This window comes from Mustela nigripes, chromosome 17, assembly GCF_022355385.1.
Source record: "Mustela nigripes isolate SB6536 chromosome 17, MUSNIG.SB6536, whole genome shotgun sequence".
NCBI classification, from domain to species: Eukaryota; Metazoa; Chordata; class Mammalia; order Carnivora; family Mustelidae; genus Mustela; species Mustela nigripes.
In genome coordinates, this window is record NC_081573.1 from 15,685,391 (window position 1) to 15,712,872 (window position 27,482).

The 27,482-nt window shown below is 38.8% G+C and overlaps 1 protein-coding gene across 7 annotated transcripts in view; it reads right to left on the reverse strand.

The window, feature by feature from the left end:
• Positions 1-5,591: 5,591 nt before the first annotated feature.
• The window catches only part of LOC132005366 (zinc finger protein 573), a 67,249-nt gene continuing 45,358 nt past the window's right edge, over positions 5,592-27,482 (reverse strand). For 2 of the 7 annotated variants that reach the window (XM_059382408.1, XM_059382409.1), the window contains 4 exons: positions 26,639-26,727; positions 25,217-25,349; positions 24,076-24,174; positions 5,592-9,421 (listed from right to left, as the gene is read on the reverse strand). In XM_059382408.1, coding sequence (XP_059238391.1) covers positions 7,719-9,421; positions 24,076-24,174; positions 25,217-25,349; positions 26,639-26,695 — 1,992 coding nt within the window. In that variant the 5' untranslated portion in view covers positions 26,696-26,727 and the 3' untranslated portion in view covers positions 5,592-7,718. Of the gene's footprint in view, positions 9,422-9,520; positions 10,492-24,075; positions 24,175-25,216; positions 25,350-26,638; positions 26,728-27,482 lie in introns of those variants that run through there. The other 5 variants (XM_059382411.1, XM_059382410.1, XM_059382414.1 and 2 more) reach the window with 5 other exon arrangements.

Sequence of the window (27,482 nt, forward strand, 5' to 3'; positions counted from 1 at the left end):
GTGTTATAATTGGGGTGCCTGGGTGGCTCAGTCGGTTAAGCCGCTGCCTTCGGCTTGGGTCATAATCTCGGGGTCCTGGGATCGAGTCCTGCATCGGGCTTTCTGCTCAGCGGGAAGTCTGCTTCCCTCTCTCTCTCTCTGCCTGCCCCTCTGTCTACTGTGATCTGTGTCTGTCAAATAAACAAATAAAATCTTTAAAAAAAATAAAAGTGTTATAATTGACCTTAAAAATTCTGGAATGTGTAACTCTTTCTTAAGGATGGGCCACACAGATTGACTTGCTTCTGAAAAGAAAGATCTCAATAAAAGTAGGGCAAACTAAAAATAAAGAAAGCAGAGGTGCCTGACTGGCTGGGTAGTTAGAGTGTGACTCTTAATCTGAGGGTGGTGAGTTAGAGCCACACGTTAGGTATAGAGATTAGTTTTAAAAAAAAACAAAAGGCAGAAAGAAGGAAATAACAAAGATTAAGGCAGAAAATAATTCAACAGAAAATAGAAAACAAAATAAAAACCAATAAAATATTTATGATAAAACGTGCAAACTATTCCTACTATATAACCTGTATATATCTTATCATTTACTGTGTGAACTGCTAATATAATGTCTAATTTGTTCAATTAAAAATAAAAGGGGGGCACCTGGGTGAGCTCAGATGGTTAAGATTCTGCCTTTGGCTCAGGTCATGATCTTAGGGTCCTGGGATCCAGCCCCAAGTCAGGCTCTTTGCTCAGTGGGGAGTCTGTTTCTCCCTCTCCTTCTGCCTCTCGCCTCTGCTCATATTTTATCTCTCTATCTCAAATTAATGAATGAAAATCTTAGGGAAAAATCCCTTAAAAATTAAAGGAAAAAGTATCAAGGAACTACATCATAGCAACTTTTAAGGGAGGGTTGAAGTGGAAGCATTTTTAAAAAATTCATTCATTTGTTTTTGAGATCTGCTTAATGTAGACACTCAAGGCCTGGGCAGAGTGGGGGAGTGGCCAGGAACTGGACAGGCAGGCAAGGTGGGTGGTCACATGCCCATACCTGGCCCCAGGTATGGTGGGGGTGGGCCCAGGCACCCCAAGGGGAGTACCAGAAGGGTGGCCCAGGCAGATAGACCTACTAGGGGACCTGTAGGCCAGGCCTTGAGAAGGTATCTAAGTCAGGTGCTGAGTACTCATGGCCAAAGCCTAGCCCAGGGTGGAAGGATTGGGTCCTGGTTGGGAGCTAGAGGAGCCTAGGGTCCTCCCTGAGCTGGACTGGAACTCAAGGCATGATCTGCTGATTGGACTCAGGCAGCTCCTAGAGACAGATGTGGAGGTAGAGGTTTTCTTCCAGGTGGTCCAGACATGAGCTGATCTGGTCCAACACAAAGCTGATGGCAGCATCTTCTGCTTCCCTAAAGCCATTATCCTCGTCTTTCCCTCTCACCTGCACAGGCTTGCCCAGATCCAGGTTGGAGTGACATCTGGCTGGGGAGCCCAAAGGGCCTTACAATCATTGATGGGGTACATGTTCCATCAACAGCTACCACCTGGCAGTAGGTGGAGATGCCAGATTGAAATTGAAGCTCCTTTTTTTAGAGAGAGAGAATGCACATGTGGGTATGGTGTGGGTATGGGGTAGGGGGAGCGCAGAGAGTAAGGGAGAGAGAATATTTATTTATTTGATAGAGATCACAAGTAGGCAGAGAGGACAGGCAGAGAGAGAGAGAGGGACAAGCAGGCTCCCCGCTGAGCAGAGAGCCTGATGTGAGGCTCGATCCCAGGACCCCAAGATCATGACCTGAGTCAAAGGCAGAGGCTTTAACCCACTGAGCCACCCAGGTGCCCCAAGGAGAGAGAATCTTAAGCAGGCTCCACACCCAGTGAAGAACCCCATCTGGGGCTCTCAGGACCCTGAGATCATGACCTGAGCCAAAATCAAGAGTCCAGCTTAATAACCAGAGCTAGCCAGGTGCCCCTGAAATTGAAGAGTTCTAACAAATGTCAGTGGAAAACTCTAAATATCAATTAAATTTGGACTTTAAGTTAAAATGCTTGTTCTATTTCTATATTAACAGCTTATAGACTCAAACAAGAGTGAAAAATTTCCAAAGTGATAAAAGAAAAAAAAAGGTAAATGTAAAAGAAAATAAGAAAGAGAAAAATACAGAAAGAACATTAGGCAACTAAAAATGATTCATGTTTGTCAATAATCATTGGTAGTTTAAATGGATTAATTCCATTAAACATCAACTTAAAAATTAAGAACATCTCAATTTCATTATTGAGCCTCCAGTGCACAAAATAAAACTGTTTTGTTTTTTTCCTCCTGTTAAAAAAATAAAAACATCTGGCTGGCTCAGTAGGTGGAGCATGCCACTCTTGATCTTGGGGTTATGAATTCAAGCCCCACTTTGCGTGTGGAAATTTAAAAATATAATCTTAAAAATAAATAAGTAAAAAAAAATGTGGCTATAGGTGTTAAAAGGGTCACATCTAAAGCTTAAGGAGAGAGGTAGCAATGAAAAAGATGATATAAAGTTAAGTACTTATAAAAGAAAGTAATATAATTTGGGAGCATGGGATGACTGGGTGGCTCAGTTGGTTAGGAATCTGCCTTTGGCTGAGTCATGATCCTAGGATCTCGGGATCCTCAGATGGAATTCTGCATTAGGCTCTTTTCTTAAAGGAAGCCTGCTTCTCCCTCTGCCTGCCACTCCTCCTGCTTGTGCTCTCTCTCTCTTCTGGCAAAATAAATAAATAAATAAATAAATAAATAAATAAATCAAAAAAAAAATATATATATATATAAATTTGGAGCAGACAAAATTAATTTGAAAGGATGACTGTAGACTAAAAAAACACTATATGTTGATAAAAAGTTTAATTCTCTAAGATGTAACTTCTAAAATTTTTGCTTATTTTATTGTATTTTTTTGTATTGTATTTTTATTGTATCTTATTTTATATCCCAGTGACATATAAATTAAAAATGGGCAAATCTATGAGGATCAATGGACAGTTTTGATATACAATCACATTTTTAATCAGGTATCACTCAGTCATTTAAAGTTTAAACTGGCAAAAGTAAGGAATAATAGGGAAACTTTAATAAGACACCGAAAACTACATAACAAAAAATGGATAACATTACTTAAAAAAAAAAAAGATTTGTTGGTGTCGCTGGCATAGCCAATCATCTTTCAGGTGGTGCGCAGGTCCTCTGTTTAGCCGCAGGCGCAAGCGCCATGTTGTCTGCTATGTACAAAGCTGCCACCGACATGTTGGGACACCTGGGTGGCTCAGTGGGTTTAGCGTCTGCCTTTGGCTCGGGTCATGATCCCAGGGTCCTGAGATGCAGTCCCAATTCAGGATCTTGCTCAGTGGGGAGCCTGATCCCCTCTCTGCCCCCCGCCCACCCCGCTTGTGCATGTGCTCTCTCTCTCTGACAAATAAATAAATAAAATATTTTAAAAGATTTATTTATTTGAGAGAGTAAGCACAGAGCCCTGACATATGGCTTGATCCCATGACCCTGAGATCTGGCCTAAGCAGAAAACCAAGAGCTGGACGCTTAACTGACTGAGCCACCCGGGTGCCTAAACTTAATGAATTCTGTGGATATAGTTTCCAGTTTATAGGAAAAATGAGGGACAGATCAACAAATCATATCAGGAGGAAATAAATCAAGAATGTGTGCATTCTAGACATGTTACAAAAAAATCAATGACGTAGCAGTGCTTCGGTGGCTCAGTCCTTAAGTGTCTGCCTTCAGCTCAGGTCATGATTCCAGGGTCCTGGGATCAAACCCCACATCAGAATCCTGCTCAATGGGGGGCCTGCTTCTCCTCTCCCACTGCCCCTGCTTGTGCTGTCAAATAAAAGAAAAACCTCTAAAAAAAAAAAATCAAAGACGTAAAAAAGTACTACCTTAGAAAAGAAGCCTAAATGCAATGTATTAACCTAGACTAGATTAGTGTTTAGCAAAGAAATATTTACATTACAAATTTAGGAAAAATCTTTACTTTTTACTAGCCCATTATTAATTTCTACCCAAACTTAAATTGTGAATGGAGAGTACGAATTGTTGCTATTATCATAATTTCTACACACCCTAAATCATGTACTTATTTCCAAAATTATGTAAAATTTAATGAGTGGCTTTAAGAAGCTGTCTGAAATTAATTAAACTGTTAAAATCTTACTCATAAAATCTATCATCAATAGAAGTAGTGATGAGAGTACCAGCTCATATTTATTAAACACTGGTGATAGGCCAGATAATCTCCCAAGGTTTTACAAGTATGACTTCAATTAATCTCCATAATAAAATTATTATGTGTTCCTGATTAGCATTCAGCAAATGATGCCATGATAGGTAATAAGTATCTTGGCGGATAACACACGGTCCATAAGTTGGTAGAATGGCAATGATGACAGGTAAGGTATGTGCTGTGGCTTAAAGGATTTCTGCGTACATGAAACAAAGATGTTTATTATCAATTTTTGAGAGTTTAACAATATTTGAGCAGTGTTGGCAGGTGTGGTGATTTAAAAATGTCTCCAAATGGGGCACCTGGGTGGCTCAGTGGGTTAAAGCTTCTGCCTTCGACTCAGGTCATGATCCCAGGGTCCTGGGATTGAGCCCCCACATTGGGCTCTCTGCTCAGCAGGGAGCCTACTTCCTGCTCTCTCTCTGCCTGCCACTGTCCACTTGTGATATCTGTCAAATAAATAAACATTTTTAAAATGTCTGCAAATGTTTTACACTTCCCATTTCAAAAGGTGAAACTGGATCTCTCTCCTGGTGAATGTGGGCTGGACTTGACCTACCTACAGCTAATATGGAGGATGAGGCAGAAGTGACTGCCAAAGCTAGATTATAGCAAGGATCAGTTCTGAGAAAAGCCAATTATCCTGTCACAAGGACACTCAAGCAGCACATGGAAGGGTCCTGCTAGAAAGGAAATAACTTGCCAGGATGAACTTATCAGCCACAAAACTAAGCCATCTTTGAAAGCAGATCATCCAACCCCCATCAATCCCTTCCAGATCTTCAGTCCATGAGATACATGGTGCCAGAACACCTTTGCATATCTGCTCCCAAATTCCTGACCCATAGAAACTGTGAGAAGCAGACATACTTACTCAGATTTTTCAGGTAGCTTGGAATGCAGCAAGAGGGAGGCTTCAGTTTTGAAGGTGCAGTTTCAGAGAACTTATGGATATATATTTTTAAAAACACAACCATTAGTCATCTCAGCATAAACTGTTTGCATTCTTACCACATGCAAAATATACTCAAGAAGTGCCAGAAGCCTCACTTACTTAAAGCATCAACTTCAAGTCCAGGATTTCCTCATGTAAATTAGGTCCACAGTGGACGAGGATGGGTTTCTGACACACACTCTCTCTGTACCAGCAGCAGCCAATGTGAGCGAGCCACCTGGACCCAATATTCCAGATGACTGAAATTTCATGAAAAACCCAGTCCAGAAGTACTCAGCCAAGTTACTCCTGAATTTCTGACCCACAGAATCTGTGAGAGCTGTTGTGATAAGCCATTAAGATTTGGGGAAATCTGTGACACAGCCATTGATTATTATGGAAGGCTTTTAGCCAGTCATTAAATTAACAAATTGTTTAAAAGATTTTATTTTACTTATTTGACAGAGAGAGAGAGAGAGTACAAGCAGGGTGAGCAGCAGGGGGAGAGGGAGAAGTAGGCTCCCTACCGAGCAGGGAGCCAGATGTAGGATTCTATCCCAGGACCCTGGGATCATGACCTGAGCCAAAGGCTGATGCTTCACCAACTGAGCCACCCAAGGGCCCCTAAATTTAACAAATTTAATTGAAAGTTCCATGCACACCATAGGCATGAAAAATTTGAGATTCCCATCTTCTTTCTAATTTGTCATTATTTTCAAAAATTAATTCCAGTATAGTCAACATACAGTGTTATATTAGCTTCAGATGTACAATATAGTGATTCAACAATTCTACACACGGCTCAGTATTCATCATGAAAAGTATTCTCTTAATCCCCTTTACCAATTTCACTAAGCCCACCCTCCCAACCCCTCAGAAGGGTAACCATCAGTTTGTTCTCTGTAGTTAAGGGTCTGTTTGTTGTTGTTGTTGGTGGTGTTTTGGTTTGTCTATTTTTTCCTTTGTTCATTTGTTTTGTTTCTTAAATTCTACATGAGTGAAATCATATGGTATTTGTCTTTCTCTGACTTTTTTCACTTAGCATTATACCCTCTAGTTCTGTTTTTGCAAATGGCAAGATTTCATTCTTCTTTATCCATTCATCTATTTTTTTAAAGATTTTGTTTATTTATTTGACAGAGATCACAAGTGAGCAGAGAGGCAGGTGGGCGGGGGGATGCAGGTTCCCCGCTGAGCTGAGAGCCCGATGCGGGGCTCGATCCCAGGACCCTGGGATCATGACCTGAGCTGAAGGCAGAGGTTTTAACCCACTCAGCCACCCAGGCGCCTCATCCATTCATTTGTTGATGGACATTTTGGCTGTTTCCATAACTTGGCCATTGTAAATAATGCTCCAATAAATATAGGGGTGCACACATGTTTTCAAATTAGTTTTTATATTCTTTGGGTAAATATCCAGTAATGGAATTACTGGGTCCTGTGATAAATCTATTTTTAAATTTTTTAGGAATCTCCATACTGTTTTCTTCAGTCGGTGCACTAGTTTGCATTCACATCAACAGTGGAAGAGGGTTCCTTTATCTCCATATCCTTGCCAACATTATTGTTGATTTTAGCCATTCTGACAGGTGTGAGGTGATACCCCATTGTGGTTTTGATTTACATTTCCCCCATGATGAGTGATGTTAAGCAACTTTTTATGTGTCTGTTGGCCATCTTATGTCTTCTTTGGAGAATATTTGTTCATATCTTCTGCTCAATTTAATACTGGATTGTTTTTTTGTGTTGAGTTGTGTAAGCTTTTTATATTTTTGGACACTAACCCTTTATTGGATTTGTCATTTGCAAATATATTCTCTAATTCTGTAGATTGCATTTTAGTTTTGCTAATTGTTTCCTTCATTATGCAGAAACTTTTTTTTTTTTATGTTGTCCCAGTATTTTACTTTTGCTTTTGTTTCCCTTCCCTCTAGACCTATCTAGAAAAATGTTGCTATAGCTGATATCAGAGAAATTACTGCCTACATTCTCTTCTAGGATTTTTATGGCTTTGGGTCTCACATCTAGGTCTTTAATCCATTTTGAGTTTATTTTTAGTGTATGGTGTAAGAGAGTGGTCCCGTTTTCCCAACATCATTTGTTGAAGAGACTTTTCCCCGCTGTATATTTTTGCCTCCTCTGTTGAAGATTAATTAACCATCTAGTTGTGGATGTATTTCTGGGCTCTCTATTCTGTTCCACTGATCCTTGTGCCTATTTTTACACCAGTACAACACTGTTTTAATTACTACAGCTTTGTAGTAGATCTTGAAATCTGGGATCATGATACTTCCAGTTTTCATCTTCTTTTTCAAGATTGTTTGGCTATTCAGGGTTTAATTTGCTATTGTTCAGTCAAACATTCCATTAAAATGGGAGTGACACTGTAATCTTTAAAAAGTGATAAGAACTACATAATGGATTCTCTCATCTGGTGAAGACATAACTATAAAGACTAACATTCAGTAATTCCTCATCAGTGTGAACTGCCTGTTTAAAAGGTCTGGGCCATGCCTAATAGCATTATCACATTCCTTATGTTCTTAGAGCTTCAGATCTGTATGTATTCCCTGATGTGCTTTAAGGGCTGAACCATACCTGAAGGCTTTCCCACACTTCTTACACACGTAGGGCTTTTCACCAGTATGAATTCTCTCATGTTGAACAAGGTTTGAAGCGCGACTAAAGGCCTTCCCACATTCCTTACAGCTGTGGGGTTTCCCACCAGTATGAATTTTCTGATGTTGTGTAAGGTATCCATATGTTTTAAAGGACTTCCCACATTTCTTACATTCAAAGGGTTTCTTATCAGCGTGAACACTCTGATGTGCGGTAAGGTGCGAACTACGTCTAAAGGTCTTCCCACATTCCTTACATTTAAAAGGTTTCTTGTCAGTATGAATACTCTGGTGTAGGGTAAGGTTTCTATAGAAAGTAAAGGTTTTCCTACATATCATACACTCATAGGGTTTCACACCAGTATGGATTTTCTGATGTTGATTAAGATATCCATGCAAGCTAAAGGTCTTCCCACACTCTTTGCATTCATAGGGTTTCTCACCAGTATGAGTTTTCTGATGTTGCACAAGGTTTGAGGCAGTAGTATAGGCCTTCCCACATTCCTTACATTCAAAAAGCTTCTTACCATTATGAATACTCTGATGTCGAATAAGATTTCTATATAAAGTAAAGGTTTTTTTACACTGCTTACATTCAAAATGTTTCATACCAGTATGAATCTTCTGATGTTGATGAAGGTATCCATATAAGCTAAAGGCCTTTCCACATTCCTTACATTCAAAGCGCTTCTCACCAGTGTGAGTTTTCTGATGTTGAAAAAGCTTTGAGCCAGTAGTATAGGCCTTCCCACACTGCTTACATTCAAAAAGTTTCTCACCAGTGTGAATATGCTGATGTTGGGTAAGATTTCTATACAAGGTAAAGGTTTTCTTACATTCCTTACATTCATATGGTTTCCCAACTTTATGAATTCTCTGATGTAGAATAAGGTATGAGGCAGTGGTATAGCCCTTTCCACATTCTTTACAATCATATGGTTTTTTACCAGTATGAACACTCTGATGTACGGTAAGTTGATGACCTCTTTTAAAGGCCTTCCCACATTTCTCACATACGTAAAGTTTCCCATCAGTATGGATCTGCCCATGTTCAATGAGGTTTGAGCGCCTACTAAAAGCCTTCCCACATTCTTGACATTTATAGGGTTTCTCACCAGTATGAATTCTTTGATGAATTCTAAGGTATCCACCTTGACTAAAGGCCTTCCCACATTCCTGACATTCATAAGGCCTCCCTCCAGTGTGGATTCTCTCATGCTGAACAATGTGTGAGGCATAAATAAAGGCCTTCCCACAGTCCTTACATTCATAGGTTTTCTCGCCAGTATGAAATCTCTGATGTACAGTAAGTTGATAACCACTTTTAAAGTTCTTCCTGCATTTTGTACATTCATAAGGCTTCTTGCCAGTATGAAATCTCTGATGTAGGGTAAGTTGATAGCCACTACGAAAGTTCCGCCCACAGTCCTTGCATTCATAGGGTCTTCTGCCAATATGAAACCTGTGATGTAGAATAAATTGAGAGCCACTACTAAATTTCTTCTGACATTTCTTACATTTGTAGAATTTCTTGTTGTTATATGTGCTCTGATGTTGTGTAGAAGATATATCTTTTTCGTAAGTGGGCATTTCTACATAGCTGATTACCTCACAGTGTAAATCCAAATCTGAAACAAAAGAAGAAAACAAAAAAAATTGTACTTCTTATACTAGAGAACATAGAACTTCTATGAAAGAAATATGAACCAACACTCATAAGGACTTACCGAATAGTAAAATATAGTTATGAAAATTTTGAAAGGCCAAGGGTTCAGAGATGTATGTAAAGTTATGTGAGATAGTGAAGTTACTGAAATTTAGGTGTGGGCCAGAATCTTTGGCAAGCTTGTTATAAATCTGATATCCTGGTTCTGTCACAGACCAAGTTAGAATTAAGAGGGAAAAAAACCTTGGCATCTTTATTTTAAATATTTCTACCACTGATTGAAATGCAGATCAAAGGTTAAGAATTTATCCTCAGTTTCTCTAGTGTTTCTCTTTACTCTTGGAATGTCCAAACACTGACTCCTTTGCCCCTATCTCCTTTCACATTCTCTCTCTCTCTCCTTTTTAAGACTTCATTTATTTATTTGACAGAGAGCGGCAGCACAAGCAGGGCAAACAACAGAGGGAGAGGGAGAGGGAGAAAAAGGCTCCCCGCTGAGCAGGAAGCCTGATATGGGATTCAAAATCCCAGGACTCTGAGATCATGACCTGAGCTGAAGACAGACGCTTAACCATCTGAGCCACCCAGGTGGTCCCTTTCACATTCTCTCTTTCCAGCACTTAGGATATGGTACAACCTCTATCACTTGATGCTTTCCAAACACTGTTTTGTCTGACAAGACTCCTTGGACCTGGGCACTTTATAAGCTGATCCTTCTCATCCCTTAGAAGGGGGGCACCTGCTAACCCTAAAGATATCCATGTCTGTCTTTTTATGTTCTAGCACTTCATTCCTTCCACCACCCCTTTATTTCCAATATGATAACATTAGTTTCCTTATCTGATATTCTATTTACATTTCCCCAAATTTTCCCAAGAGCAGACACAATGCTTCCTTTCTTTCATCACTGAATTACAAGATTCTGACATATCACAGGTGCTAAATAATTGTTTTTACTTATCTTCAGTTGAGTTTTATTATTCCTTCTCCATTCTAAATATGTTAAATCTGTGTTGTTTTTATAACTTTTCACATCCTCTCTTCCTTTTTATTTTCAAGGCCAGCCATCCTTGTACTTCCCAGTATTTTGGTGCCTTTTCAGAAAATTTACATACATACTTGAATGAAGTAACACGTTCCTTATTTGGAGATGCTGGAGAGAATCAAGAGATGCTGGAGAGAATCAAGAAATTAAAATGTGAAGGAAAATCCTGGGATACCAGAGTGCCTGGGACTGTTAAAAGGAAATATCAGATATAAGCTGGAAGATGGCAATCCAGATTCAGGAAAAGACTCAGGAGTATCAGTGCAGAATGAGGGGGCATGAGTCAAGGGCAGAGTATGTGACTCAGTTGTGGGATGTGTGTAACAAGTGATAGGATACAGGGCACGGAGTATGCATGGTTTGAACTTTCCACGGGCACCAAAGCAGAGAGCTCTCAGGCTTTTTATCTGCTCGCCCCAAAGTGGGGCAGAGTGGTGGGGCTTGAAAGTTGCCAGCAGTCAAAAATCAAAACCAGTGGGGTTATGGACATTGGGGAGGGTATGTGCTATGGTGAGTGCTGTGAAGTGTGTGAACCTGGCGATTCACAGACCTGTACCCCTGGGGATAAAAATATATGTTTATAAAAAATAAAAAAAAATCAAAACCAGAATCAGTATCTTTATTATACTGAGGAAATAAACAGTGAAACTAGAGAAATATAACCAGACAAAAAATGAAATTAGTATATTTCAGAAGATACAATATCCAACCATAATGCCCAGAGAAAAGTTGTCACCTCAACACAAATAAAATAAACAACATATGAAAATGTTTAGAAAAAACATCAAAGGAAACCAAAGGAAAGCAGAAAATATAAAGATAAAAAACCCAGAATGTAGGGGCGCCTGGGTGGCTCAGTGGGTTGAAGCCTCTGCCTCGGGCTCAAGTCATGATCTCAGGGTCCTGGGATCGAGTCCCGCATCGGGCTCTCTGCTCAGCGGGGAGCCTGCTTCCTCCTCTCTCTCTCTGCCTGCCTCTCTGCCTACTTGTGATCTCTCTCTGTTAAATAAATAAATAAAATCTTTTAAAAAAAAATCCAGAATGTAATGAGTTTAGAAAAAGAAAATCAACACATAAATTCAAAAAGGTATCTCTTGGGGGCACCTGGGTGGCTCAGTTGGTTAGTGTCTGACTCTTCATTTCGGCTCAGGTCATAGTCTTGAAGATCAAGCCCTGCATGGGGCTCAGAGCCAAGTTTGGAGCCTGATTCTCTCTCCTGCTCCCTGTCCCCCCCCCCCCCCCCCAACTCCACTCTGTAGGAAAACAAAACAAAACAAAAAAACCCAAAACAAAACAAACAAAAAGGTATCTCTCGGAGGGGAAAAAAATCAGTGTATGATGGTACACTTCCAAACTAATCAAGAAAAGAGGGGAGGAAAAAAAAAGATAAGAGGGGAGAACAAACAAAAAATTAAGGTATTATAAAAAAGTCAAAGACAAACATAGGAAAATATTGATCAAAAACAATCCTATAAAGGACAAAAGTCTGAAACAGGTTAATTTTCAGGAAATAGAAAAAATTGTCAAAAAGGCTAACAGCAATAAGTACCCTGATCATTTACTCTCTAAATATCTCTAAATATCTATTATTATAATCAGGGAATCCTTAAAGAAATGCTTAATTCCAAGAATGGAACAGGGAAAGATACAAGATAATTCTCACAAATGTTGGGCCAAACATGTAAGGAAAGTTTAAAAGATTTAAGGTTTCATTAAAAAAAAATGTGTTCCTAAGTATGAAGCTGTGTTTGGCCAACATTGTGAAAAGAAAAGCAGAAAAAAAATGATTATGTTGATTAAACATATTAAGTAAATGAAAATAGATAATGGAGGAATCAAACTGGTGAGACTAAGCGGAACGCCCAAAGAGGAAGTAAACAGCATTGGTTGCTAGCGAAGTTGTTCGTTTAGGTGCACAGCCTGATTCACTCCCTCCTGTACCCTGCTCGCTGATTGGTCATGTAAGCGTATATAAGTGTGTAGACTTGTGGAAATAAAGAGAGAGAAGATACATCTGAACTGGGGCTTCTTGTCGTCCTTGCGGGTCCAGGGCTATAAATGGCGCCAGCGCCCGGGAACTAAATAAAGGAGTCTTGCAAGGTAATCCGTAGAAAAGCGCGGAGTAAAGGTCCGCAGGTAAGCGGGGACATTAGCCACGTTCAAAAGTGGGAATTCCGTGGTAAAGTGGGGAGCAAAGGTCGACTGAAGTATATGCGTGTAAAAAGTTAATGTGCTAGTTAGTGTCTTTAACGTCCATGTCTGTTGTCTGTGTGTTCATAATGGGATCTGAAGTATCTAAAGTGCGGTTGGAAGTGTCTTTAAAAGACCTGCTGAAAGCCAATGGAACTCCACTAAAAGCAAAAACTGCTCGGGGCTTTCTGAATACAGTGGAAAAGGCGGCTCCATGGTTCCTAGATGAAGGCTTGCTAAACATACCTCAATGGGACCACCTGTGATCCAGGGTTTGGCCCCTGTGAAACCTATTAATGCCTCGGGGCCATATCAACCTTTTAAGTTGCCCAGGTGCACCAATAACAGGGTATGGCCACCGGAGTGGTCTGGATGTCAGAGTACATTGCGCTCAGTTTACATCAATGAAATGCATAGCTTTACATTCACTCCAAGCTTTCCTACTTATAAAAATAATATCTTTACAGGGTACAATTATTCCTTTCAAAATTCTAAGCAAGGCAATCCCTCCTCTCCCTTTGATGCATGGCAGGTCTGTAACTTGCTAGGAGCATGTACTGATATCTCAGCAGTGTCCATGTTAAATAGTGGCAAATTCCTCAACTGTTCTTATAAACAAAATGACTCTAGTACCTTTGAGACAACAGTTAATGTGTCTTGTCCCAATAATATTACTTATCAGCCCACTCCCATATGTGTCTGGCCACCGTTCCTTTTCCTCGTAACAAATGCTAGCGAGCTGAATGATACGTTGAATTGCACTAAGAATTGCTATCTTTCCCAGTGCTGGAATGTCACGGCCTTCAATCTGGCTGTGATTATGCATATCTCTACCCATGTTCCTATCCCAGTTTCCATTCCAGAGGACAAGTTACCGGTGGTGCTATCCAGAAAGAAGTGAGATTTTGGTATCACAGCTGCCGTTGTGACAGCATTGGCTATATCTACAGCAGCTGCCACGGCAGCAGCAGTCTCGCTTGCTGCAACTATACCCACTGCGGAAGCTGTGAACACCCTTGCAGAAGGAACGGCAGCTGCCCTTCAAACATAGACTCAGATCAATACACATCTGCAAGCAGGAATCCTGATAGTCAACCAGAGAGTGGATTTGGTTCAAGAACAAGTGGACATATGGGGGGCCCTATTGGGACTGGGATGTATAGTATCCTTCCCGGCAATTTGTGTAACTCCCATAGCCTATACTAATATGAGTGACTTACAGAATCTCTCCCGACAGCTCTCCCAATACTTGTGGGGGAATTAGTCTGCAGAATTCCAAAACTATACTCAGCACCTGCTACTAGGCATAACAAGGATAAATAACACCAGAGTTGAGCTTGCAACCCTCCCAGAGATAATCAAAACATTGCAAGATGTGTTAACCTTTACGAAACAATGGGCTAGCGTAATTGGTCTGATGATAATCCTCGTAGTGGGCTTGATTCTGCTAGTAAGGAAACTGCAAATTTGGAGGCGACAGCAACATAGGCAACAGCAAGCCATGGTGCAGGCCTTGTTAGCCATCGAGGCTGGAACATCCCCCCAAGTGTGGCTAAGTATGCTGGATCGGTAGTCAACGACGGGTAAGATTAGTGGGGGAAATATACCAACCTAAGACAGGACGCAGATCATTGATATCTGCTGTCTGATGACAGGTAAGGATATTCCCCGCCACTGACAACCTAAGACAGGCACGATCCCTGCCATAAAAGAAAAAAGGGGGAGGTGTCGGAGGCAGGCCCCTGGCCAGGGCGGCTTCCGCCATTAAAAGATGGCGCCTGGCTAGTTGCCAGGTTAGGATTGCCTCAGTGAGACTAAGCGGAATGCCCAAAGAGGAAGTAAACAGCATTGGTTGCTAGCGAAGTTGTTCGTTTAGGTGCACAGCCTGATTCACTCCCTCCTGTACCCTGCTCGCTGATTGGTCATGTAAACGTATATAAGTGTGTAGACTTGTGGAAATAAAGAGAGAAGATACATCTGAACTGGGGCTTCTTGTCGTCCTTGCGGGTCGAGGGTGATAACCAGTGACGGCACACGGATATCACGTATCCCTCATGATGTGATGAAAAGGACATTTTACTTCTGTTGCAGTCTTTCTAAAAAACCCCTACCTCCAGTCTAATCATGAGAAAAACAACAGACCCAGACTGGGGGGTATTCTGAAAGATACCTAACAGTGTCTGTTAAGACAGTCAAATTCTGGAAAGACAAAGAAAACTTGAAAAGCTGTCACAAACCAGGAGAGACCGGGAGACGTGACAAATTAATACAATGTGCTACCTTGAATGGAAGGATCCTGGAACAGAAAAACAACATTAACAGAAAAACTGGTGAGATATACAAATGGAGCCTAGAGTTTGGTTAATACCAATGTCATTTTCTTAGTTCTGACGAATGCATCTTAATGATATAAGACGTTAACAATGGCAGAAATCAGGAGAAGTATAGACAGGAAATCTCTCTACTATCTTAGCAGTTTTCCATAAATCTAGAATCAACCTAAAATAAAGTTTACCAAAAAAATTACACACCACCTCTGGGCAAAATGCTTAATCTAATGCTAATGATAAGAGGAAAACTTCAAACCCAGAACGCAGACATTCCGTAAGAAAACTAACCTGGACACTACAAAGTAACCAAACTTAAAGTGGAAAAAAAAAAAAAAAGGTAGAATAACAGTAAGATAAAAAGCCTAACACCCAAATGCAGTATAGTGTATGAATCTGGAATGAATTATGGAAATAAATTTTATGAATGGTATATTTGGAAAAAAGCTAAAAAATTTAAATATGGACTCTATATTAGATGGCAAGGCTGAATTGCTAATGATAGTCGCAGTGTGACTATATAGAAGAAAGACTTTATTCTTAGGAGAGGCACAAAGAACTGTTTGAGAGGTGAAATGTAATGATTAACTGCTACTTACCACCAAATAAGCCAAGAAGAAAGGTGCATATATAGAGAGAAAAAGGCAAAATGTTAATAACCAAAGTTAAATCTAGAAGTGTAATTAGCTACATATATATTTTTAATATTGGCACTTGGCTTAATAATTTTTAAAAACAAAACGTTGGGAGAAAAAATAGTTTAAGGTAGTATTTTCTAAATTTTCATATAGAAATTACTTTGAACCAAATTAAAACATCTGCATTCATTTACATATAATGTAGTTAAAGTAGAAAAAATTATATAACAGATTTAAATACATATGAGAAAGAAAACCTGAACATTGATGATCTAAACATTTATTGTAGAAGTTAGAAAAAGAACAAAATGAAAATAAATTAGAAAGATAAAAGTACTTTTACAAAATAGTGCCCACAAATAACACGGAAGATCCATAATACCACATTTTATTTTAAAGCAATGTTACTAATGTGATTCTCTCAAAACTAATAAAGGAAAAGGAGATGGCAACAATATCCAATGCAGGAATGCCAACTAACAGGGACATCGCTTATGGGCCATCCACATCTCACAAATGCAGTAAAATGACATCATGAAACAGCCTTTTTATGTTAATAACCTGGATGAAACACAAAATCAATAGACAGAAAACTTCAATAATTCTAGCATTACATAATCTGAGTAAGTTTTACTTTTTGACAAAAACCTTCGTCTTTAAAGTAATCTCTACCCCCAATGTGGGGCTCAAATCCATTACCCTGAGATCAAGAGTCACATGCTCTACTCACTGAGCCAGCAAGGAACCCCAATCCAAGTAAATTTTAAAAATCATCTTCAGGGGCACCTGTGTGGCTTAGTCGGTTAAACGTCTGACTTCAGCTCAGCTCATGATCTTGGGGTCCTGGGAATGAGCCCCACATTGGGCTCCCCACTCAAGGCGGAGTCTGCTTGTACCTCTACCCTTGCCCCTGCTTGTGCTTTCTCTCTCTCAAATCAATAAAATCTTTTTTTAAAAAAGTGACTCTTGATTTCGGCTCAGGTCATGATCTCAGGGTTGTGAGACTGAGCTTTGTATAGGGCCCCTACCCTTCTCTGTCAAAAACAAACAAACAAACAAACAAACAAACACTAACTACAATGGTAGCTGAAGGCCTAGATGGTTTTTCTGGCATATTTCTTCAAACATTCCAAAAGGGGGTAGAAAGCACACATTCCCCTCAGCACATTCATAAAGTGAATGTAATTGTTCTATCCAACCTTAAAAAGGATAATAAAAAAACGAAGATTACAGGCTAATTTCATCATGAAACCTGAAGAAAAAAATGTTTTAAAGATTTTTTTAAAAGATTTTATTTACTTATTTGACAATGAGAGAGAGCACAAGCAGGGGCAATGGCAGGCAGAGGGAGAGGAAGAAGCAGACTCCCCGCTGAGAAGGGAGCTGGACATGGGGTTCGATCCCAGAGTCTTGGGCTGAGCTGACCTGAGCCGAAGGCAGATACTTAATCAGCTGAGGCACTCCAAAACCCAAGTAAAATATAAAAATTCCAACCTAACAATATTGAAAGGGGATAATGTATCAACACACCATAACCGGAACTAGACTCCAGAATTCAGTCAGTCAAACAGAATTCAACCCAGTAACAGAACAATGGAGAAAAAAAATCATATGATTATGTCAATAAATGCAGAAAGAATAATTCCTGAGAAAAATTTTAGCAGTTATGTAAAATAGAACTGCCTCTCTGTGAAAAATATTTATATAGACTTTAGAAAACACACTTCAAAAAAAAAGATTTTATTTATTTGAGAGACAGCAAGAGCAAGCAGGAGGAGGGAGAGGGACCAGCAGACTCTGCACTGAGTGCTGAGCCCGACGGGGGGCTGGATCTCAGGACCTCAAGACCATGAGCTGAAATCCAGAGTCTGACACTCAACAGGCTGCACCACCCAGGTGCCCCCAAAACACACCCTTGGGGAACACGGCTGGCTTGGTTAGTTGAAAGATCATGCAACTCTTTTTTTCTTAGATTTTATTTGTTTATTTGACAGAGAGAGGGATCACAAGTAGACAGAGAAGCAGGCAGAGAGAGAGGGAGAAGCAGGCTCCCCGCTGAGCAGAGAGCCCGATGTGGGGCTCAATCCCAGGATCCTGAGACCACGACCTGAGCGGAAGGCAGAGGCTTAACCCACTGAGCCACCCAGGCACCCCAGATCATGCAACTCTTAATTCTGGTTCATGAGTTTGAGCCCCACACTGGGTGTAGAGATTATATACATACATACATACTACATACATAAACTTTTTAAAAAATTTAAAAACATACTCTTATTTGAGTGGAGATATCCTTATTCTTAGGAGACATATGCTCAATGATTCACAGGTACAGTCATGATACCTAAAACATGCATTCCAATACCTCCATAAACATAGTACAGAGAGAAATAAAAATAGATATGGCAAAATCTTATCAGTTGGTGATCTATATAAATATCCTTTTCATTGTGAGGCTCTTTCAATAGTAATGAATTTTACTTTTTTTTTTTTTTTTTTTTAAAGTAGGCTCCATGTCCAACATGGGCTTGAACTCATGACCCTGAGATCAAGAGTTTTGTGCTCTACCAACAGAGACAGCCAGGTGCTCCTAATTTTACTTTTTTTTTTTAAGATTTAATTTACTTATTTGACAGTGAGAGAGATCACAAATAGACAGAGATGCAGGCAGAGAGAGAAAGGGATGCAGGCGCCCTGCCGAGCAGAGAGCCCGATGCAGGGGCTCGATCCCAGGACCCTGAGATCATGACCTGAGCTGAAGGCAGAGGCTTAACCCATTGGGCCACCCAGGCACACCCTAATTTTAGAGCAAGAAGAACCAACTGCCTTTATTGGACGAGTGTTCTGGGGTTTTTAATTTTAGTCTTTTTCTTATAGATATAAGGAACTTTTGGTATCTTGCCTTTAAGATATGCTAGGATGTGGATTTTGCCTAGATTCACTATATTTTCATTCCTTTGTTCTTTTTGGAGGAAATATTGGGAGACAAGTCACAGAAGGTCATAACTGCTTTTACCCATAGAGCTAATAGTGCTCCATAAGCTGTTCTAGGTCATTGAAAACGAAGGAAAACTTTCTAATTCTCTTGTAATTTTTATGAAAAAATTTTAAAATAAAACCTGATATGAGACATTTAAAGAAAATATGGGCCCAAATCACTTACAAATGTCAAGAGAAAACATATAAAATAGTAGCAGAGAAGAATCCAAGCAAACAGGAGCTCAGGGATACTTCCACAACACAAAACACACACACACACACACACACCCTTAGTTCTAAAGCTGGTTTATTACATGGGGAAACACTCCAGACATTTCTGCCGAGATCAAGAACAAATCAAGGAACCTGACTGTCCCTGCAACTATTCAAGACTGTAGTAAAGATATCAGCCATTCAATTAGACAAGATAAATCAAAGGTAAGAAGGAGGTAAAGAAGAAATAAAATTACCCGAAAAAAGGAAATAAAATTATCACTATATCACAGATGACATAGTAGTATACCAGGATATAAAGTCAACTTACTAAAATCAAGGGTACCAATCTAAAACCAAAATTAAGAAAGGAATGCCATCTACAATTGTATTAAAAGGAATAAAATATGTAGGAATAAACTGAACAAAAGAAGCCTGAGATCTATACACTGACAACTTCAAAATATTGTGAAAAGAAATTAAATACCTAAATAACAGGCGAGACCTCTCAGGTTCATGAAAGGCAATGCTGTTAAGATTATTATGTTTCACAGACTGATCAACAGATGCAATGCGATCCATATCAAAATGGCAACTGCTTTTGTTGCTGAAAATGACAAGCTGATCATTATGGAAATAGAGGAGACTCCAAAAGGCCAAAATGATCTTGAAAAAAAAAGAGAAAAGAACAAAGTAACAGTACTCACACTTCCTGATTTCAAAACTTACTACTATGCTACAATAAATCAAGACAGTGTAGTGCTGGCATAAAGACAGATATATAGATCAATGGAATAGAATTCAGATAATAAAATCTCCATTTATGATCAATTCCTTACTGAAAAGGGAGCCAACAAAATTCAGTGAAGTCTTTTTAGCAACAATGAAGGAATAAGTGGATATTCATGTACAAAAGAATGAAGTTGGAACTTGGCACCCTACAGCACATATGAAAATTAACTCAAAATGGATCAAAGGCCTAAATGTCAGAGCTAAAACTGGGAACTTCTTAGAAAAATACATAGTGGTAACTTTTTGAGACCTTGGATTATACAATGATTTCCTAAGTTTGATACCAAAATCAAAGCAAAAATAATAATGGAATAGAATGTTACTCAGCCACAATAAAAGAATGAAGTTGATATTACATTGATGAATCTCAAAAGCATAAGAAACCATTCACACAAGTCTTCATGTGTATGATTCCATGTATATAAAATACTCCTGATAGTCAAATCTACAGACAGAAAGCAGACTATGAGACTAGGGTAGACTATGAGAGTAGGGTGTACAGAGTGACTACTAATGGGTATCAGATTTCTTTTTGGGGTGATGGAATTACATACTGGTGATGGCTGCACAAAATTGTGATTATATTAAAACCCTGACTTGTTCACTTTATTTTTTTAAAGATTTATGTATGTATGTATGTATGTATGTATGTATTTATTTATATGAGAAGGAGAGAAAAAGAAAGAGAGAGTGCCCATGAGCAGGGGGAAGGGCAGAGGGAAAGAATCTCAAGCAGACTCCCTACTGTGTGGAGCCCCATGCAGGGCTCAATTTCATTATGCTGAGATCATAACTTGAGCCAGTATCAAGAGTTGGACAGATGCTCAACCGACTAAGCCACCCAGGTGCCCCGGACTTGTTCAATTTTAAAAAATGATTTTATGTTATATAAGTTATATACCAATAAACCTGTTGAAAAAATTAAGAGTCTTCTTATTGTAAGACCATAACTAGGTAAAGGACAAAACAGTAGATAAAATGTGATTTATGACAGTAAGAACAAGATTAAATTTTTTTTTAAAGATTTTATTTATTTATTTGACACAGAGAGATCACAAGTAGACAGAGAGGCAGGAAGAGAGAGAGGAGGAAGCAGGCTCCTTGATGAGCAGAGAGCACGATGTGGGGCTTGATCCCAGGACCGTGAGATCATGACCTGAGCTGAAGGTAGAAGCTTAACCCACTGAGCCACCCAGGCGCCCCAAGATTAAATATTTAGGAAAAAAAAATTAAGAAATATGTAAAACCCATTTCAGAAAAATTTTAAACACTCCTAAAAGACACACAAGTAGCCTCCAACACATGGAGAAACAACCCCTCTTCTTGGATAGGAAGACTTAACGTTATAAATTAAGAGACTTAACAGCTATAAATTAAGAACTTAAGAGTTCTTCTTAAATTAATTTGTAAATGTAATGCAATTCAAATAAGATACCAATAAGCATTCCATGGAGTTAGAAAAATTAATAATCAATAATCAAGTTCACATGGAAAAACAAACATTGAAAAATTAGAAAAGAAAAATACTGAAAATCTAAAAGGGGGGACAGGACTAGCCATAACATACATTGAAAATGTGCTACAATGTAACCATAATAAAAGCAATGTGTTAGTTATGGATGGATATAGAAATAAAACAGTAGAACAGTACAGAAAGCCCAGAAATAGAACCAAGAATATACGGAAATTTATTATATGATGAAGATAGCATTTCAAATGAAGGGAGGAAAGATGGATGTTTAAATTAATGGTGTTGGGACAACTGGGATAGCCATGTGGGAGAAGATTTCATTAGATCCATACCTTTATATACAAGAACAAACTCCAAATGGATTAGGGATTTAAATGTAAAAAATAAAATCTTTCACGTGATGGAAGAAAAGATGTATATTTATCTTTAACCTTGTGATAGCTTCTAACCAAGACACAAAATTCAGAGATAATAAGAGTGATGAATTTGATTATATTAAAAAATAAATAAACTGCCATAATCAAAGTAACAACAACAAAAAAGAACAATTGAGAAACTGGGAGAAAATATTTGCAACATACACTTCAGACAAATGGCTAGTACTCCTAATATGTAAAAAATACCCTTAAAAATTGAAGGACAAATGATAAAAAGCCAAATAGAAAAATGGGGGAGAGATACAACCCCCAAAACTCATGAAATAGAAAGGAATGGCTGTTAAACATATGAAAAAATTTTTCACTCACTCATAAAGAAAATGCAAATTGAAACGGGATACCACTTCTCACCTATTAGATTTGTAAAAAATTACAAGTATAATAATACATTTAGTTGTTGAGTTTTTATTGAAGAGTATTTATTTTTTTAAAATATTTTATTTATTTATTTGACAGAAAGAGAGAGAGCGTACAGCAGAGGGAGAGGGAAGCTGACTCCCCGCTGAGCAAGGAGTCTAATGTGGACTCAACTACAGGACACTGGGATCATGACCTGAGCTGAAGACAGAGGCTTAACTGACTCAGCCACCCCGGTGTCCCTATTTTTAAAGATTTTATTTATTTATTTGACAGAGAGAGAGAGATTGAAACCACAAGCAGGGGGGAGTGGCAAAGGGAAAGGGAGAGCAGGGAGCCTGACACAGGGCTTGATCCCAGGACCCTGAACCAAAGACAGATGCTTAACAAACTGAGCCGCCCAGGTGTCCCCCAAGCCTCAAAATTCTTACCTAATTTCCATGAATTTTCCCCTGTTGTATCTTGCTCTTCACCCAATCCTAATCACATTGAAAGACAGGCCTTAAACCAAACTTTCAATTGTCAATAACATCAATCCTGGCATTTCTCCCTTTGAGACACTACCAAAGCTAACTAGCTAGCTATTTATTTATCTATTTATTTATTTATTTTAAAGATTTTATTTACTTACTTGACAGAGATCACAAGTAGGCAGAGAGACAGGCTCCCCGCCAAGCAGAGAACCCAATGCAGGGCTCGATCCCAGGACCCGAGACCATGATCTGAGCTGAAGACAGAGGCTTTAACCACTGAGCCACCCAGGCACCCTTATTTATTTTTTTAAAAAGATTTTATTTATTTATTTGACAGAGAGATCACAAGTAGGCAGATAGGCAGGCAAAGAGACAGAGGGGTAAGCAGGCTGCCCGCTGAGCAGTGCGCCGGACATGGCGCTCAATTCCAGGACCCTGAGATCATGACCTGAGCCAAAGGTAGAGGCTTAACCCACTGAACCACCCAGGTGCCCCTCTACCGAAGCTATTTAGAGGCAGTGTTGTCCTTTACCACAGTAAGCAATAAGCTTGGTTCTGTTTGTATGTTGAAAGCCAGCAATCAATACTGCCAACACATTATGTATAGAAGACTGTTGAAGAAGTTGTCTTGCCAAAATACATATTTTAAATATATCTCATATATTTAAATTCTATATATTTAAATATATATATATTTTTTTAAATAATACTTTCTCTCTTTCTTTTTTTAAAAAGATTTTATTTATTTATTTGACAGATGGAGATCACGAGTAGGCAAAGAGGCAGGCAGAGAGAGGGGGGAAGCAGGCTCCCTGCTGAGCAGAGAGCCAGACGTGGGGCTCATCCCAGGAACCTGGGATCATGACCTGAGCTGAAGGCAGAGGCTTTAACCCACTGAGTCACCCAGGCACCCCTTATATATATTTAAATATTTTATAATATATATAATTATATATAGACAATCTAAATCTCATTACATTTTTTTTTAAAGATTTTGTTTGTTTGTTTAAGATTTTATTTGTTTATTTGATAGAGACATAGCAAGAGTGGGAACACAAACAGCGGGAGCAGGAGATGGAGAAGCAGGTTTCCCGCTGAATAGGGAGCCTGATGCAGGTCTGGATGCGGGGCTTGATGTCAGGCTCCATCCCAGGACCCTGGGATCATGACCTCAGCCAAAGGTAAACGCTTATGACTGAGCCACCCAGGCGCCCCTCTCATTATGCTTCTTGATCCCACTACTTATTTAGAGGATACAGAGAGGTCAGAGAACATGTTTAAGTAAATTTCAAAATGGCATCAGCAAAACAGAATGGAAGATGTTCCTTCAGCAAGTAAATGGTTAGGGACAAAAGATATGGAGAAGAAACTTAGAGATTAAAGATTTTAAAAGCACATAGAGAAATTGGAGGGAGAAAAGAGGGAAGGAACTGATCGCCATTAAAATCAGAAGAGTAAGTTACACTTAGCAGGGAGAGAAGATTGTGACTGGATGTGGACAGGTGAAGGGCTTCAATGTGGACTAGAAAAGCTTTCCTCATTTGGAAAGACTTGCTGAAAGGTATAAAAGAAACTTTTGTACTATTATTACAATCTTTCTGTGACTTGAAATACCACAGGGATGTAATCCTCCCTCTTAACCACACAGGCTGCTACCAGCCCTGATGGTTTTCCTTCGCCTTTCTTCCCCTCCTTACCTGTGTACTGTCTTTGTGTTTCTTCCCTCAAAATCATACAGGGCTCTTTTCCTTGCTCCAATAAGTCAACCACATCAGGCTTAGAAACAGAATGTCCTGCTTACAAGAAAAAAAAAAAAAAAAGCCACATGGTACAGAAATGAAAGCAGAACTCACAAAATCTTTAGCTTTACTTAAATTTATAATGAAATCAAGGTTGTTACTGCTACAGACTTCAGATAATAGAAGGATGAGATGATTAAAGAAACCACGTTGGTATGATAAAATCTTATTTTAATTTAAACTCATATAGATTCTTCTTAAGAGAAAATTGAACAAAGTGATTGAAAAGGTTAACAATGTTTGAGGATACTCATTGGAGCTAAGGGCCTATGCACCAATTCTTTCTCCTCTAATATCTACCAACCTTGTGACTTTGAGGAACTCATTTCAACACACTCTTCCCCAGTGTTGGCAAGTAAAATGGGTGTGATACTACTATTATTGCATGGTTGTTTGATGATTAAATTTGTCTGCATGTATACATATTCCCCCTCCAGTATGAGTGTCATAATTGGGAAATAATGCCAATTATAATAATATTATTTCCTTAAGAAAAATTCACTTATAAAATATTCATTCAATTACAGATGTATGCCATGAATTGTAACTTTCAGCCGTAAATCATACAAAATTGGTTGTAGGAAATGAAATGTGTACTCTTCAGTTTTAAATGAATACTGTTTATCCAGTCCACCACTACAGAAGCTACAGAGCTCTTCTCATAGCTATAGTCAATCGCAAGTCTACGCCTAATTATTGCCCTGTAAGTGGATCAGAGGATGACACAGCAAATCAGCCTGAACACAATGGTAAGCCAGGCTTCCTGGACAAAAGCTATATATGGAATAAATATAAGGAATTCTTGTCTAGCCCCATAGGAAGAAAGGAAGGGCCAGAGGGAGATGTAAGTATCACTAAAAGAGGAAATGACCATGGTTGGTGGCAGAGGCCCTGACAAACAGACAGACCTCAAACCTTCCTCTGGGAACAAGAAAAAGAAATTCAGCTTACATCTTGAAAGACAGCTTTGAAATTCCCTGTGTTGAAAGTCAACATAACACAGAGCACATTCTAAATTTCTCGTGTCAAACAAACTTACCCAATGAGACCAAGTTTCTATAGTTCTCCAACATCACATCCCTGTACAAGTCCCTCTGAATAGGATCCAGGTACTCCCACTCTTGCCGAGAGAAGTCTATGGCCACATCCCTGAATGTCACTAATTCCTGAAACTGCAAACCCATGTAGTATGAAATTGAAAACACACTTTTGAGATGGTAAAGACAGGAGATTATAGGAGTGAATTAAAGAAAGGGAGTGATATAGTACAAGTGGGCTAGAAAATCAAAGCCCATTGTCCACATATTCCTGAAGAATCCTATTACTACAGACAAATCTTTATAGATTGTGGGCTATCACAAAAACTCAGACCTACTGGGGAATGGATGAAATTAAAGATTTTTTTCCCCCATTCAATAAAGTATAATGCACAATCATATAATCAGCCAGTTGCATGATGTATGGATTTTCAAAAACTGTGAGGTTCTAAATTATTTCCCCTTCAGAGTTAAACAAAGATGGGATTTCCCTCCCATATTAAATATAAAAAGTTCTGTATTAAGTAAAAGCTTTTGAAAAAAGTCTGACAGTTCTACAAGCACTGAGTTCATCCTTTGCCAGGACTTATCATAAGCATTTTTCTTTGTTTTTGACAGATAAATTTTGTCTGTGTCACAATCCATTTTATTATAGAAATCTCAGACTTAATACATTCTTGACATGGATATACTTCAGTTAAACAAAATTTCAAAGGTTTTCATCTATTCTGGAAATCAACACATTTGCACTCCTTTGGATAATATTCTCATTCATAATCATCTTTCATCAGTTACTCAACATTTTTCTAACTGTATACTGATGAAGATGAGCCGTAATCAAAGAGATGTCACCCAAATTCAACAGATCACATTCAACCACAAAATAGATATATTTGTCTCTCAATAATTCCTTAGCAAGATGCATGACACAAATGTTTCCAATCATTTTACAATGCTCAAGAACATGAGATACCATCACATACCAAAACTGAGACCAACTGATACCAATATCCATATCTCATCTGCCTAGGAAATTCAGGTCTGTGGAGAATTTGAAAGTCTACCTGTGGTAATTAAATGGGATCAACACCTCTAATTCATCAAACCAGAGACCTATAAAGGAAATTCAAATATTTCCTTCATGGGATTTCACTCCTTTACTGGTCCATCATAGCCTTTGATTGAAGAATAAGCATAGAAGTGGACTGAGTAAATTGGATAATAAATACAAAAACTGGACAACAAACATTCATTGGGAGGAAATTGAGCTATTTGCTATCTTTTTTTTTTTTTAATTTTAGGACAAACTGTAGAGCAGATAAGTGAATGAGACCCTTTTAAGTAGGAAGCTTTGGCTTAACTAATCAAAAACCCACACAGACTAAAATCATAATATTGCAAGAAGACAGAAATAACCAACTTACACAGGTCATGGTTTTAGAAATGTCAGACCTGATCAGTGCTCCTTGGTGTTCCTCCATTGAAAAATATTCAAATTCCAGAAAATCCAGAGCTGAGAGAAGAAAAAAAGTTTTAGTGTTCCCAATATGACTTAATTCAATAAAATGTTTTTGTTCCCCCATTCTTCTAAAATTAGCCCCCACTACTGTACACACAATTTAGGGAAAAATAGAAGATGATCTAAGGTCTCCCCCAAGTCCCAGGTCACCAGACTACACAAAGTCCCAGACTACACAAAGGTGGTTGTAAAGTCATTTCTGGCATTGAAGCCAGACCCAAATACAGGAGCAGGAGACCGACTGGACAAGATCCCATGTTGGGAAAGCTTATTTAGTCCTGAGGTTGAGCTGCTCAGTCTTTCCATGGGTGGATTCACCTGCCTTCACTGCCACCTTCCAAGGCTGATAGAGGCCTCATCATCCAAACCAGAGGTGCTTTTTAGGGCCTCAGGGTCCACTGAAGTTGGTCAATATATGGGAAATGAACACAAAGAAGGAACTGTCTAGGCCTACATTCTCTGTTTTGAGTCCAGCCAAGCTGACTACATAAATACTAAATATTCAGGCAATAAAATACAAAGCAGCCATTAAATGCTAAATAGGAAAACATATTTAAGGACAAGGAAAATATTACAGATACACTATCGACAGAAAAATAAGATAAAAAAACAGGAGTACAACATGATTAGATCATTAAAAGAGAGAGATATTAAGGGACAGGGAATAGGATTTCCATTGAAAGGGTTGGTAATTTATCCATTTTATTACATTATTCAGCCTATGTTACTATCACTTTGTTTAATAGGTG